Source organism: Narcine bancroftii, chromosome 3 (genome assembly GCF_036971445.1).
Source record: "Narcine bancroftii isolate sNarBan1 chromosome 3, sNarBan1.hap1, whole genome shotgun sequence".
Taxonomy (NCBI): Eukaryota; Metazoa; Chordata; class Chondrichthyes; order Torpediniformes; family Narcinidae; genus Narcine; species Narcine bancroftii.
In genome coordinates this window covers 334,048,155-334,062,866 of record NC_091471.1, presented here as the reverse complement: position 1 = coordinate 334,062,866, position 14,712 = coordinate 334,048,155, and the positions used below count along the sequence as shown (strand labels likewise).

General features: G+C 42.9%; 1 protein-coding gene across 5 annotated transcripts in view; it reads right to left on the bottom strand.

The window, feature by feature from the left end:
• Nucleotides 1-14,712, bottom strand: part of llgl2 (LLGL scribble cell polarity complex component 2) — a 142,681-nt gene that overhangs the window by 55,516 nt on the left and 72,453 nt on the right. For all 5 annotated transcript variants that reach the window (XM_069929356.1, XM_069929354.1, XM_069929357.1 and 2 more), the window contains exons 2-3: nt 13,190-13,320; nt 3,671-3,768 (exon numbers count right to left, since the gene is read on the bottom strand). In XM_069929356.1, the coding sequence (XP_069785457.1) occupies nt 3,671-3,768; nt 13,190-13,264 (173 nt within the window). In that variant the 5' untranslated portion in view covers nt 13,265-13,320. The remainder of the gene's footprint in view (nt 1-3,670; nt 3,769-13,189; nt 13,321-14,712) is intronic.

Genomic DNA, 14,712 nt, shown 5'->3' with positions numbered 1-14,712 from the left:
ATTTTGGTTTGATCATGTATTTATACATAGTCCCTCATTCAAGGGCACCATAATGTTTGGGATACAATGTCTTGTACTATAGTTTTGTTTAGTACTTTGCTGCATTCAGCCAAGTTTTCAATCTCCTTCCTCTAGGCTGATTCATCACCCTATTTTATACAACCCACTACACTGGCATCATCCGCGAACTTGGCCGTCGTGTACAGCAAGTAGAACAGGAGGCGAAGTCGGCATCCTTGTGGAGCTCTAGTGCTTTTGGAGATTGTGGAGGAAATGTTCTTTCCATTCTGCATTGTCTGCGGTCTGGAGGTGAGGAAATCCAGGATCTAATTGCACAGTGGGGTATTGAGGCCCCGGTCTTGGAGTTTGCCGATTAGTTTTGAGGGGATGATGGTGTTGAATGCCAAACCGTAGTCAATGAAGAGCATTCTGATGTATGCATCTTTGCTGTCCAGGTGTTCTAGGGTTTTGAGAGCCAGCGAGATGCCATCTGCCATAGACCTGTTGCTGAAGTAGGCAAATTGGAGTGCATCCAAGTTGTCGGTAAGACAAGAACTGATCTGCTGCGTCACCCAGGCTCTCAAAACACCATCACTGTGGTTGTGAGTTCCACTGATCAGTGGTCATTTAGGCAGATTACTGCACTCTTCTCGGGCACCAGTGTGATTAAGGCTCATTTGAAACAGGTGAGTACCACACCTTGTTGGAGTGAGATGCTGAAGATATTCACGAACACATTACCCAGTTGGTCGGCATAAGATTTCAGTACTCAGCCAGGTACTCCATCCAGACTGGATGCTTTCCTTGGATTCACTGTCCTAAAAGAAGTTTGGAAGGGATCATCAGATACAGACAGTAGAGGGTCATCAGGGATGTGCAGCTGTGGTGGTCAAATCAGGTAAAAGGCCCTTTCATGCCAGGCTTCCACCTATAAGCGTGGAGGGAAAACATAAAACTTACCTTTCACGGAGCACCCCTAAAAGGCTGCTCCTGCACCGCATTAATGTCAAGCAGCGCCTTGTAGGGCCCTCTGGAGCCAATGGAGGCAGGACTACTGGTGCCGTAGCGCCACCCATCATAAATACGCGGCAGAGCAATGGCCGTCTTTCCTACCCATAATCCCCCACACAGCTGGAACCACATGGGGCATGGTGCTCATATTACTTGGTGAGCAACAATAAAGTACTTCCTGCTACAGTTCCCTTGCAGAGGATAGAAATAATATTTAGAACAGTTGAGTAGGTCTTGCTTCAGGATGGAGTGGCTCATTCAGATCTAAACACAATTGAATGTTAAGCAAACAAATATCAGCGCTTCTAACCTTTGACCAAAGGAAGGTTATTGATAAAGCAAATGAAAATGGCTGGACCTACAACATGGCCCTGAATTCATGGTGAACCCTGGGCTGAATTGACTGACTAAAATCAAAAATCTTCATTGATGCCAGATACAAATCCAACCATTGGAGTGCTTTTCCCTTGACTCATTTCACCAGGTCTCCTTGATGTTGTACTTGGTCAAAGGTTGCCCTCAGGTCAGGGACATTTACGCTCACCATCCTTAAATTAAGGGGAGTCACGCAGAGTGGAAACAGGCCCTTCAGGCCAACTTGTCCACACAGACAAAAATGTTCCATCCACTCTTGTCCCACCTGCTGGTGTTTGGCCTATTTCCTTTAAACCCATCCTATCCATGTATCTGTCCAAATTTCTTTTTCTTAAAACATTGAAATAGCCCCTGCCTCAACCACTTCCTCCTGCAGCCCATTCCATACACCAGCACCTTCTGTGTAAATAAAGTTACCCCTCAGGTTCCTGTTAAACCTCTCCCCCCACCTTAAACCTTCATTCGCTGGTTACTGATTCACCCACTCTGGGCCAAGTTTGCGTTCAGCTGACCTATTCCTCTCACCTCAGAGAACACTCCTTGTCTCTCTGCACTCCCAAGGAATAATATCCTAGTCTGCTCAGACCCAAGAGTCATGGTAACATCCTCAAATCTTCTTTGCACCTTTTCTATAGCATGGTGAACAAAACTGAACTCTATACTCCAAATGCGGCCTCAACAACGTCGTACCTAACTGCCACAAAACCTCAACTTTGATAGGCATTACTCTGTGATGAAGGACAATGTACCAAAAGCCTTTTTGATGACCCTGTCTATCTGAGATGCCACCTCAAGGTACTATGTACCCGTACTCCTAGATGCATCTACTCCACAACATTCCCCAGATCCCTACCATTCACTGCGTAGGTTCTACCACATTAGAACTCCCAAAATGCAAAACCTTACATTTGGTATTAAATTCCATTAACCATTCTTTTGTCCACCTACCCAACTGATCCGGTTTAATCTTTCGCAACTGTCTTCACTACCTACAATACTAGTCACTTCAGCTAGTGTAACAGTTAGAACACACTATAAAAGCACCAAGGTTTGAATCCAGCACTAAGGATTTGTACGTTCTCCCCATGGTTGCGAGGGTTTCATCCAGGTGCTCGTGTTTCCTCCCATGTTCCAAAGAAGTCTGGGGTTAGCGCATTAATTGGCCACATTGTTGTATTGGGCAGCATAGACACGTGGGCCGGAAGGGACTGTTACACCTCAACATTTCTACTCTCATCAACTTTCTGTTCATACTTCATCCACTTTCTTAAATACTGGAGCATGTGCCATTTGAAAAATGTACTACATCAATTTGACTCGCATCTCCAAAATCCACAGTACCTGCAACCAAGGCAGAGAAGACCACCAGCATCCAGTTCTCCAGTAATTGACACTCCCAACCTGAAAGTGTCAATGATCTGTCACCATCTAGGTTCAAGATCCACTTCCCTCCCCATCAATAGAGTCCAAGTTTCTCACATCAATGACAAACCATGGGAAGGGGTGGAGGAGGGGGGGGGGGGGGGGGGGAAAGAGAGAGAATGTTAAACCAGAGAATATGACTGGGAAGAATGGATATTCAGTATATTGGCAGCTTTCCCCCACAGCAGTGGGTGGTATAGGTGGAGTCGATGGAAGAGGATGCACAAGGTTATTTAACATTTGTTTTCCAAGAACCCATGCATGGTTTGATCCCATCTTTTAAGACGAAGATAGCATTAACTGATTCAAACCACAAACTTTATTCACTCCCAATTTAAAAACATTTGTTCCTTTTGTTTTAGATTTGTAATTCTGGGCATTAAAACACCTCTGCTTTTAAAAAGCAAAGTCTCCTTACCCCGTGTACACATTCCAGGTCCTGACTTCCAGAGCATGAACACTGCTCGAGGTAATACACAGAACATTCCAATAAGCTGGAGACAAAGTTAATAAAAAGATGGTGATGTTTCATTCCAATGTACCATGAATGAGCATGTGATTTTTCCTCTTTCCAATTTAGCTTAAATTCAAATGAGCAAGGCATCTGGAAATATAGTTAATTTCCTGCAACAAGACTCGGTTGAAATTCACTTGCTCTTTTGCATAGTATTCAAACAATCCAAGTTTTGCACCATAAAATAAGGCAACAAAATTCCTAATTTAAGTACACCCTGGAGAATTAAAATGGCCATAATAAGCAACTTCCACTTGCTGCAGTCCATTTTGTGAGCAACCTTTACCCATATTAGTTTTCTAACCAATCCAAGAGGACTTTGTTTCACATTTCACATGAAAAAGATACATCTTGAAGGCCCCTGATCGGCTTCCAATGGCCATGAGCTGGAGAACAGGGCTGTAAGCCAGTGCACTGGGCTGGTGAGGAAAACCATGCTCCACAGTCTGTTGGAGAGAAAGAATGAAACCAATTGCAAAAAAAGGGAAAAATATTTTGAGAACTTGGAGCAGATGTCTCCCATTTACAATCTAGATAAGAATCAACAAGGCACACGTTGCCATGCAAGGTCCATTTCTGCAATTGTAAGTCAGATGTAAAATTTAAAATCTAAGCAATGGTATAAACCCAAGTTATTTGCTTGCAAGTCGCATTGACCCTTGATATTAGTTACAAAGAATATGAGATTATGGAATAAGAGGTAGATCTACTATATCCAGACCCTGTCCCACCATTCAACAAGTTTGTAGACAATTTGATCCATGGCTCAACTCCACTTCCTTGCATCCTCTCCAGTACCCTCATCCAAAAATCTGCTTTTGATGCACTCAATTATTTAATTGCCAACGCTCTTGGTTCCGGATGGGGAGAATTGTGAAAAAGGCATAAAACTCTCAGAAATCATTCCTAATTTTCAAAGTGATACATCTTTACAATTATATGGGCCTTAATTCCAGATTTTCTTCAAAAGGGTAAATATCAAAATCTCAGGATCCACATTTCAGTACTATGGACCCCAATAATTAGGCCACACCCCAAGTCTACAAGTTAATTTAAATATATTTATCTACCCTATGAGCTTTCTCAGACTCTTCTTTCAATAAAAATAAATCAAGGACCAAAATGATTTTTGACAAAAGAATGATAAACTTTGGAAGATCTACACAAACGAATGTACCACATATTGTAGAACAGAGGGACCTCAACATACAAGTCTTGAGATTCCCGAAGCTGGCAACACAGTTGACAAGGTGATGAATGTGACAAGTGGGATATTGGGCTTCATGGAGTACAGTACAGAATGGGACAGCTTTACAAAACGTGGTTTAGGCTATTGCTGGAACACTGTGCAGTTTTGGTCACCACACTGTGGGAAGATGCAATTACACTGGAGATTCAACAACATGTTACCAGGGATGAGACATTTCACTTGAGAGACCAAGTTTGTTTTCTTTGGAGTGGAGGCTAAGGTGAGGGCATTTGACTGATGTTTACAAAATGAGAGGCATAGACAGGCAAATAATAGGAAACCTCCCTCAAAACAGAGGTGTCAAGCTTATGGGTTTGGGACCTGGAGGAAAGGGATGAAGAGGGGTTCTAATTTTTTTTTGTAAACACAGTTCAGAATCTAGAATGCACCATAATGCATGTTGGAGACAAGGTCTCTCACTAGTAACATCTATACAAGTCCTTGAATTGCTAAGCCATAGAGGGGACAGACCAAGTGTAAAATGGATGTGTGGACATGATGGTCTGAAGGGCATCTTCTGAGTCTTAGTTTCAATAACTATAAACTTGCTACTGTACTCAAAGAGAACAATACTTGTTAACTGACCGAGTATTGTTGCAGAAAGTGTTACCAATTGTGGGAATACAAATCCAAGGCACAAAAGTGTTAAAATTAAAGATTTAATTGGCAAAAAGCTGGTTAAATTTTCTTCTGAAGATCACAAACCTTTGGCTCGTCATAAACAAAGATTTTGAAATGACACCACAGTGTGAAAAATAAATAGCTGTTATTCACTAGTAACAACCTAACACATGACCCAACCAACCATCCACTTCTTCCCCTGGAATCAGAAATACAGAAGTGGAGAGAGGGTCAGTGAATCCAAGTATAGTCAAATTTAACAATTTTAAAAGAACAGGAAATTCAATTAAAATGAGTCACTTAAACCAAAGAATTTGTAAGCTGGCAGTGAGAGATAAAAGATTACTTCAGGCAACATCTGAAAAGGAACAGTTTTTATTGTGGCTACTGGCTGATTACATTAGTTACAATCAAAATAATGTAAAAAAATACACAAGGAAAGCCAAATCCTACAAAAGGTCAAATTGAGAAAATGCTCTCAGACAAGGTTGCAATCATCCAGTTATTTCAAAGACTGGAAGAGCCACTGATCAAGTGAGCTGTCAGATCTGGTCTGCACTCCCTTCTCAGGCCTTCCTGCTGCTTTCTTATTATAATTCAATTGTTAAACAAAATATTTTTGGGAATTCCCTCTCCAATATAGCTGGCTATCAAAACTTTGCAGGCTGAAATATTCTTCTTCTCCTCAGCACTTCTGCAGCTGCAGGATTCCAGCAGGACCAGGACCAAACACAACAAACTTTGTGCAATGAGTTATGCTGCACACAGATACCCCTTACCTCGTTGAGTGATATTATTCTAGCTATTCTAATATCCTGCATTTCAACAGCAGATTTTCAGTGCTCTTCACTCAAGTGAGAGTGCCACTAACCCAAGTCTACAGGTACATTTGCCATGTTCTCAGAAAACCACCTACAGGGTCATTCAGCTACTGCTTTTACACAATGCATTCCATTCTCGGTTGGTCTTCAAGGTACAGCACTTGCATCAGACGTTCTTCCTCTTGGCCTTTAATTACTAAATTGAAATCAACTCAACAAATAGCAGAATTTTAAAAAAAAATCTCATCTTGCTGAAGTTGATGAAGCCATACATGGTAGTTTTGTCACCCAACTACAAAAAGAATACAAAGTTGGAAAGGGCACAGGAGAGGTTTATGAAATTGTTGCAGGATTTGGGAAGATGAGCTATCATGAGAAACCAGAAAAACAAGGCCTGTTCTCCTGAGAACGTAGGTAGTCAAGGAAGAGATTTACATGCTGCTGAGGCGTTTAAGGGTAGTGTTTGAGATTTCTACAGGAAGTCTAGGTATGACCTACAGAAGGAATTCTCAACAGCAAAGTGGCAATTCAGAGTGAAGTTAGAAAAAATTCAGAGTGTAATGGCGTACATAGCCCAGCTACGGCAGGGCTTGTAGGCCTTTACACTCCGCAATGTGGAAGCGTAGCGCCATGATGCTCCACTCCCCGACGAGCTGAACACTGTGCTCACTTTGAAAAGGAGAATTCGATTGTACCAGTGAGCATCCCTGCAGAAACTGGAGACCCTCCTCTATTGCACCAATTATTTTTAAATCTTGTATTTACAGAACTGTAATTGAGTGTAACTTTGCTCCTGTAATGCACAATTCTGCTGCCACAAAACAACAAATTTGTGACACCTTCATGGCAATAAACTATATTCTAAGCCTGATATAACTGAGGTCCATAAAATTATGAGAAGGATAAATAGCAATAGATTGTTCCTCAGAGTAGAGGAATCCAAGATGATAGGTTATAACTACAAGGTGAGGGGGGGGGGGGGGGGGAAGGATGGGATTTAGGGCAGTTCTTCACTTAAAGAGTGATGGGCACACAGAACACGCTGCAAGTCAAAGTGGTGGAGGCACGTACATTAGCTTCCTTGAAGAAACACTTGAGGTAACAAGATGGATGAGAAGGGATTGGAGGGATCTAAAGCAGGCACATGGGACTAAAACAGGAGGGCATGTTATTTAGCATGGACAAGTTGGGCCGGTTTCCATGCTGTGAGACTCTCAGGTCCAAGCGGATTGGTAGACAGCAAATATTGCGCATTGCTTAAAAATGGACAAAAGGCCAGTTAGCTTAATATTTGTAATCATAACAAAGCTTCAATCTATCATTAAGGAAGAGTTAGTTAGACATGCAGATAGAAACTGTTCCTAGAGGAAGGGAGATGCAGCATGGATTCTGGGACGGCAGGTCACGTGCAACATATTGAAGTTTTGTTTGAGGATCCAAATTGAAGGTATACAGGGAAATAGTAGGATGTTCAATAAAACTGCAACAGAAGAATTTTTTTTATAAGAATGCATGGAGTTGGATAAAAGATTGGTCAACCAATAGAAGGCAGAGAGTTAAGAAAATTGGGGTTTTTTTTTCCTGATTGGAAGTGTTGAGCAGAGTCCTGCAAGGGTTAGTGCTGGATTCACAAATGATCAAAATATATGAAAAGTGATTCAGAGGACAGAGTGTCACATGTCTAAATTTGTTGATGATACCAAATTGAATAGAAAACCAAACTGTGTAGAGTGTCTGCAGAGACGTAGATAGGTTGAGTGAATGGGAAAGGGTCTGGCAGATGGCATAAAATGTTCGTAAATGCAAGGTCACCCATTTGGGAAGAAAAAAAAGCAGTAGATCAAATTATTATTTAAATATGAAAGATTCCTGCATGTCGTCTTGCAGAGAAACCTGGGAGTGCCTATGCATGTTGCTTTCCAAGTGCAACAGATTATAGCAGCAGATGGGTTGTTAGACTTCATTGATAAAAGGAATGAATTTAAGAGCAGGAAGGTTCTGCTGTAACTGTACAGGGTACTGGCAAGACTGCGCCTGGAGTACGGCGTGCGTTTCTGGTCTCCTGACTTGAGAAAAGATGCAACAACTTTGGAGGTTGATTCCAGAGATGAGGGAGTTAGCCTACGAGGAGAGATTAAATTGTCAAGGACTCTATTCACTGGAATTCAGAAGAATGGATCTTACAGAAACATAAAATTATGAAAGGAATAAATGAGAGGCAGGGAAGTTGTTTCCATTGCTGGGTGAGACTAGAATCTGGGGACATTGCCTCAAGATTCTGGAGAGTAGATTTAGGACAGAGATGAGGCTGAACTGCTTTTCCCAGGGAGTCGTACATTTTTGGAATTCTCTGCCCAAAGAAGCAGTGGAGGATGCCTCATTGAATATTTAAAGACACAAATACACATATTTTTGCATTGTCTGGGAATTGAGAGTCACAGGTGGAGCCAATTCCACAACCTGGTCATCAGTGATGTTATTGAATGGCAGAGCAGGCTCATCAGGGCAGATGGCCAACTGCTGTTCCCCATTTCTTATGCTTTTAAACATAGCCTGCAGCTGACGTGGACATTTACCCCCTCCATAAATCTTCGTCCGTGAAGCCAAGCCAAAGAAGAAGAAAAAAACATTACAACACTTCTACCACTTCCATATCACCCAACACCGTCAAAAAGGTGCCCCTCAGGTTCTTTTAACATCTTTACCCTCTCACCTCATCCTAGGGAAAAGACTATTCACCATGCCTATGTCCCTCACGATTTTGTAAACCTCTACATTCTTCCCCTACTTGTCTTTAATCAGATAACTTACAAACTCGCAATAAAAGTCACCGTTTCACAAAGTGGATCCACCCACACATGCCGATAACTTCAAGCTCTTCCTCAGTCTCAGTTTTCCTGACCGTGGATCAGGAACAGGTGTCATGAAATTTGTTATATGTGGCAGCAGAACAAGGTGGAAAAAAATTACAAGATTGCTCCAAGCAGAAGGACCCAAACTAGGCCTTCACAAATCAAGGCTGAGGTGGGAGTCAGATTCAAGAATAACAACTGATGAGCAGTGCTGGTCTCACCTGTGTCGTGCCCTGACAAACCCGGATATATATTTCATACCTTTGTTGGTAAAATCCTGAATGTTGCGTGTAACTCTGGTTGGTTAAGTGTTAAATCAAAAGGGGGGGGCGGGGGGGGGGGGAAGAGAGAAGGGGATAGAAAAAGCTTGAACTCTACAGAAAGTCTTGTATAGATTTGATAATTGTAAGTTACAATCAATGTTGATGCTGTCAACATTAATATCGATAAGATTGATAACTGTTCAAGTTTGGAAAATCCACAAATAAAATATTTTTTTTTAAAAAAAACAGCGGTCAACATCATAAAGGACCCCCATCACCACCTCTTCTCACTGCTACCTTCAGGCATCTCTACGTTCAAGAAGAGTTTTCCCCAACAGCCATCAGGCTCCTGAAATTCCCAGAACTACCCTAACCATAATCTCGTCCAGGACCACCAGAAGATGTCTGCACTATTGAAACACTTATTAAAATAAAACACTAATTGCAATTGTGAATATTTATCTATCCTTTTAATGCTTCGCTTTTCCTGTCTCATGGCATATTATAGTAATTTACAAGATTGCCATGAACTTTATGTACTTGAGTGTTGCAGCAAGAATTTCTGTTCCTTTTGACATGTACACAAGTACAGTGTCCATAATCTCTCCATCAATTAAAAAGGTCATTCTCATGCTGGGGGCAATTGTGCACCAGAGCCTTTACTTCCTCACCAGCCAGAGCCTTGTCATCCGCATCCCTCAAGTTCTACAGATTCACCTTTGAAAACTCTGTCAGGATGCATTATTGCATGGAATGAGAACTGCTCCGACCAAGATAGCAAGAAACTGCAGAGGGCTGTGAACTTCTCCCCCCCACCCCAAAGCAGATTCCATCCATAACTTCCACCTTCGTAGAAAAGCAGTTAACATAAAAAGATTCACCCCATCCTGCCCACAGTCTCTTCACCCCTTCCTGTCTGGAAGGTTCACAAATACGAGATCACACACCAGATTCAAGGACAGTTTCTTTCCCACTGTTATAGGATTCTTGAATGAACCCTAAAATAGCAAAATTATATTGCCTTTGCTTGATACCAAAGGATTTCTCTCTGTCACTAAGTGCTTTTATACTGAGCCTTTCTTGTACTATGCGATGGCTACTGGTCTGCTTGCAAAACAAACTCTACCATTGTTTCTTGGTACATGACAAACTTGAGCTACATCAGTTATCTGAATGGGGAGGAGGGGAGATGGTGGGAGAAGAGAGATCAGGTACAATGTATCCAAGTTTGCTGACAAAGTTGATGGCAGTGTGGGCTGCAAGGAAGGAGCAAGTCTATGGGGAATGCAAAGACTGAAGTGAAGGGCAAGGAAAGTGTAATACTGCAAAATGCAAGATCAACTACTTTGATAGAAAAAAAATCATACTTTTTCACTGTGAAGCTCCTCTATTGCAAGTGGATTCAAGTGCAAAATTGTTCTAATTACACAAGGCTCTAGTGAAGCAGCATCAAGAAGTTATTGATAAGCCTGGTCTTTCTATGCAAGGACAGGTACTTGTAATAGAGGGAACATAGCAAAGGTTCACCACATTCCTATCTGGGACAGCGGACATGTCATACGACAAGAGATTAAGGAGGCTGGGGTACATACAAAATTCTCACTGGGATGAACAGGGTACACGCCAAGTTGATGTTTTTCCATAGCTGGCTGTCTAGAACCACAGAGGCCACAATTTCAAAATGAGGAATTGGCAATTGACAGATAAGAATTTTTTTTTCATCCAATCTCAAATTTTTGGAATTCTCTACGAGAGAGAGTACGAAGGCTCACTTGCTAAGTGCATTCAAGACAGACAAAAACAGAAATTACCGCAAATATATAGCCTTCCAGAGATACTCCTAAACCCAACTATTTCCAGCATTCAGTTTGCTTTCACTTGATACATTTTCAAAGTACACAAGTCAGAGCCATAGAGCACAATTACAACACTGTTATTAATTCTCCTTCCCACACATCAGACCTCTTCAACCTTGTACATTGTTCTGATCGTGACCAGTGCAAGCTCAAGGAACAGCATCTCAACTTCCTAGGAAGCATATTACAAAACAGATGCACTCGTCTTCTCAGATGTGGTTCAAGATTCAATATCATAGTAATAAAACAGTCATATTATATGAAATTTATTTTCGCCTTCAGCGCTCTTGGCACTACCTCTCATCCTGGTTCTGATGCTTGGTACCCCTCCAGTCGTCCACAGCCCGGCGTGAGTCTCCCAACAGCAGTCTCCAGCACCCCACAGCTTCCTCGCCTCAAGTCACCAGTCACCCGGCACATACACTGGTCCCTCAGCAGCAAAGCCCCCTCACTAGTCTCCCACTATGGTCACCGTTCTCTCTGGTTGTCTCCTCTGCTTTTCCCTCTCAGACATTACATGATCTTCCCATCCCTACTCTAGTCGGCCCCCTTCATGCTGGTGCTGTCAATTAAAAGGCACCATCACCTTCAGGCACAGGATTTTAACTAAAACCACTGGTGGCTCCCTCAACGGACTCTTCAAAACCCATGTGGAGCCAACAGCAGTCGACTGGACACTGTGGGAGTGCTGCATCTCCGCCCCTTGCTTCCCACAGGTCCACACCTGCGGCAGCGCTGCCGTCATAACAGCTCCAGCAACCCCACCATTATAGCCAGGAATGGTGGCGGTGCCGGTTGAACCCTTGTATCAATGTACGTCAACACAAAATAATTCTTTCCTTGACAGCTTGGGTCTGCTGAGCCCTACCATAGACATTTGCAGTACTGAAATGGACTCTGTGGCCTAAATTTGGCGATTCTGACCAGTTACCTACCTGAGCTCATCCCATTTTCCCCCATATTCATCTCTTTCCTATACGTGTACTTGCTGAGATCTCTTAAATATTGGAATTACATCTGCCCCTGCAACATCCTCTGACAGCTTGTTCTACATATTTACCACCTTCTGTGTGTGGGGAGGGGGGGGGGGGGGGAGTGCATCTGAACCCTCCTTTTAAAACTTTCTTCTTTCACAACCAGTTATGCCCATTAGTTTTACACTCCTTTACCCTGGTAAAATAACTGTTCCATGCCCCCTCAATTTTGTATATTACCAATGAGGCCTTCCCTCAGACTCCTATACTCCGGGGGTGGGAGGGAAAATCCCAGCCAATCTTTGGAACTATTTCTTTTCTGCACCCTTTCCAGCTTAATGATTCCTTTCCTCCAGATGGAGGACCAGAAGTGCCCACAGTACTCCAGGTTGGAGGGGAAAGAAGTTAGAGTTTGTAAATAGTGGGACTAGATTGAAGTTTGGGGGGGGGGGGGGTGGATACTTAAAATTGGAAAAAAAAGTATGCTCATGCTGTTGGGTTTTAAATTGTCCAGGAGAAATATGGTACACATTTCTTCAAGTTTACATTTGGCCTCCCCTGACAATGGATGAGGCCAAGGTCAGATACATCAGTAGAGGAATGGTTGGAGGAGCTGGCAACAGGAAATTCAAGCTTAGACCCACAGACAATGTGTAGCAGCCCCTGGTGTTGGGCAGTCAGTTACACCAAATTCCTCACCTGGAAGGCCTGTTTGTAGACCAGACAGAGCAAAGGGGGAAAATGTAGGGACGAGTTTTGTACTTTCTGCAATTATAGCAGGAAGTTCCTGGGAGGAAGTGGGGGATGGGGGAGGAAGAGGAAAAAAATCTCAGAGACTGATCCCTGTAAGAATCGGAGTGATGAGATGAGGGCAAGAAAGATGTGGCTGGTGGTGGGATGAGATTCAAATAGCTGCACCCTTTGCATTTCCATGCAACACATTGCACATATCCAAATTACGTTCAATCTGCCACTCGTTGGCCCACTTTACCCAAATCAAGCTAGATCCTATTGAAATCTCAGATCACCTTTTCCCCTCCCCTCAACACACACTTGCCCTCTCACTCCTCTGGATCTGTTGATGGAGCTTAGATCCTAAATGTTGACAATGGTTTCTTCCCCCCCATTGCTGATGACCAGCTGAACGCTGCAGCACGCTGTTTTTCTTCACACTGATCCTATGATTGACACAAGACCAACCTGTTCTGGAGAAATAAGCAATGTGACCGACCTTATTAAATTGAAACAAGTCCTGCTTGATACGTTCTCTATACAACTCATTCCCATGTCTGCGGAACCTCTTCATTGCTCTTATTCAGAGGTGGCAAAGCAGCTTCAGCACGACAGCCAAGCAAGCAGATCCTGCACAAAAGATACAAATGGTTAGTTCATAGTTGAATAGATGCCAGCCTTCCTGCAGCTTCTTGTGACAGGGTACTCCCAGCTAAAACATACTCTACCTTGCGGCACAGCCTCCTACTTGAAGTCCTTTGTAAAGCTGTGTCTTAACCGAATGACACAGCCAGCTGGCATTCACTTGGCAATAATTAACCTCCGTGTTTACAAAGGCACAGTTCAAACCGCGCTTCTTCCACATGACATCTGATATACAGAACAGCTCATTACACTCCTATCGTCACCACTTAGTTACTGGATTGGATTTGTGGTGCCCTCCTACTGATCTCTTCTAAAAACCTTTCTCAACCATGGTTTCCAGAAGGGTGCATAGGGATAAAACAAATTGCATATTTAGTTCCTTAAGTTCATTTTCATTGTCATTTAATATTTATCTACAAAAAATTTAGAGGGGGAAAAAAACAGATCCAAGATCACCAATTAATTTTTCATCTCTTGTGCTTTGTGGAAGGGCTCAGAACAGCCTGGCCTTAATGTTTGGACATTACCTGAATTTTAGACTTTAGTAGTAGCTTGAACATCAACTCACACCAATTGCAAGGGCCATAAAGGGGGGTGGGGTGGGGGGTGGGCAGGGGGAAAGTGGAGATCATCTTGATTGTATTTTAGTCCTTCAAATTCATTCAATTAAAATCTCTACACGCTCACCATTTGCCCACATCCAGACAAAGGCTGGACATGAAGCAAGTCGCATCCACGGCACAAGAGCGTCAGGACCATTTCCAGCAAAGTAGCATTTAATCATTTCTGACTTTCTATAACACTACGAACACCAAGTCCCCTACCATGACTACCATACCCAAACGTGCTGGAGAAATTCAGCAGGACACGCAGCAGCCATAGGAAGTTAAGGGTAACCAATGGTTCAAGACTGACCCTTTAACGAGGTATTAAGCAAAAACAGGCAGGTGTCTGAATAAAAAGTTGGGGGGGGCACAAACAGGAAAAAGGTGGTAAGTGTTGGGAGGGTAGAAGAGGGGGAAAAAACTAATGGGGGGGAAGAAGAGGTTAGTTCTCTGTCTCCTATCAGAAGGGAAGGAGACTGATAGGGAAAGAGAGAGAGAACAAAGAAGGGTAAACAGAAATGGGAGAAGTTGACATTAATTCCATCTGGTTGGAGAGTGCCCAGAAAAATTCTTGGTGTTTTCCTCCTGTTTGTGAGTCGCCTCTGTTTGGCAGTGCACAAGGCCATGGTTATACATGTTGGTGCGGCAAAGGTGTGTGGAATTAAAATGGAGATCTCTGCTATAGCGGCAGACACAACAAATGTGCTCAACAAAACGATCTCCCAGTCTGCACACAGTCTCACCAAATGAGAGGAGGCCACTTCAGGGGAAG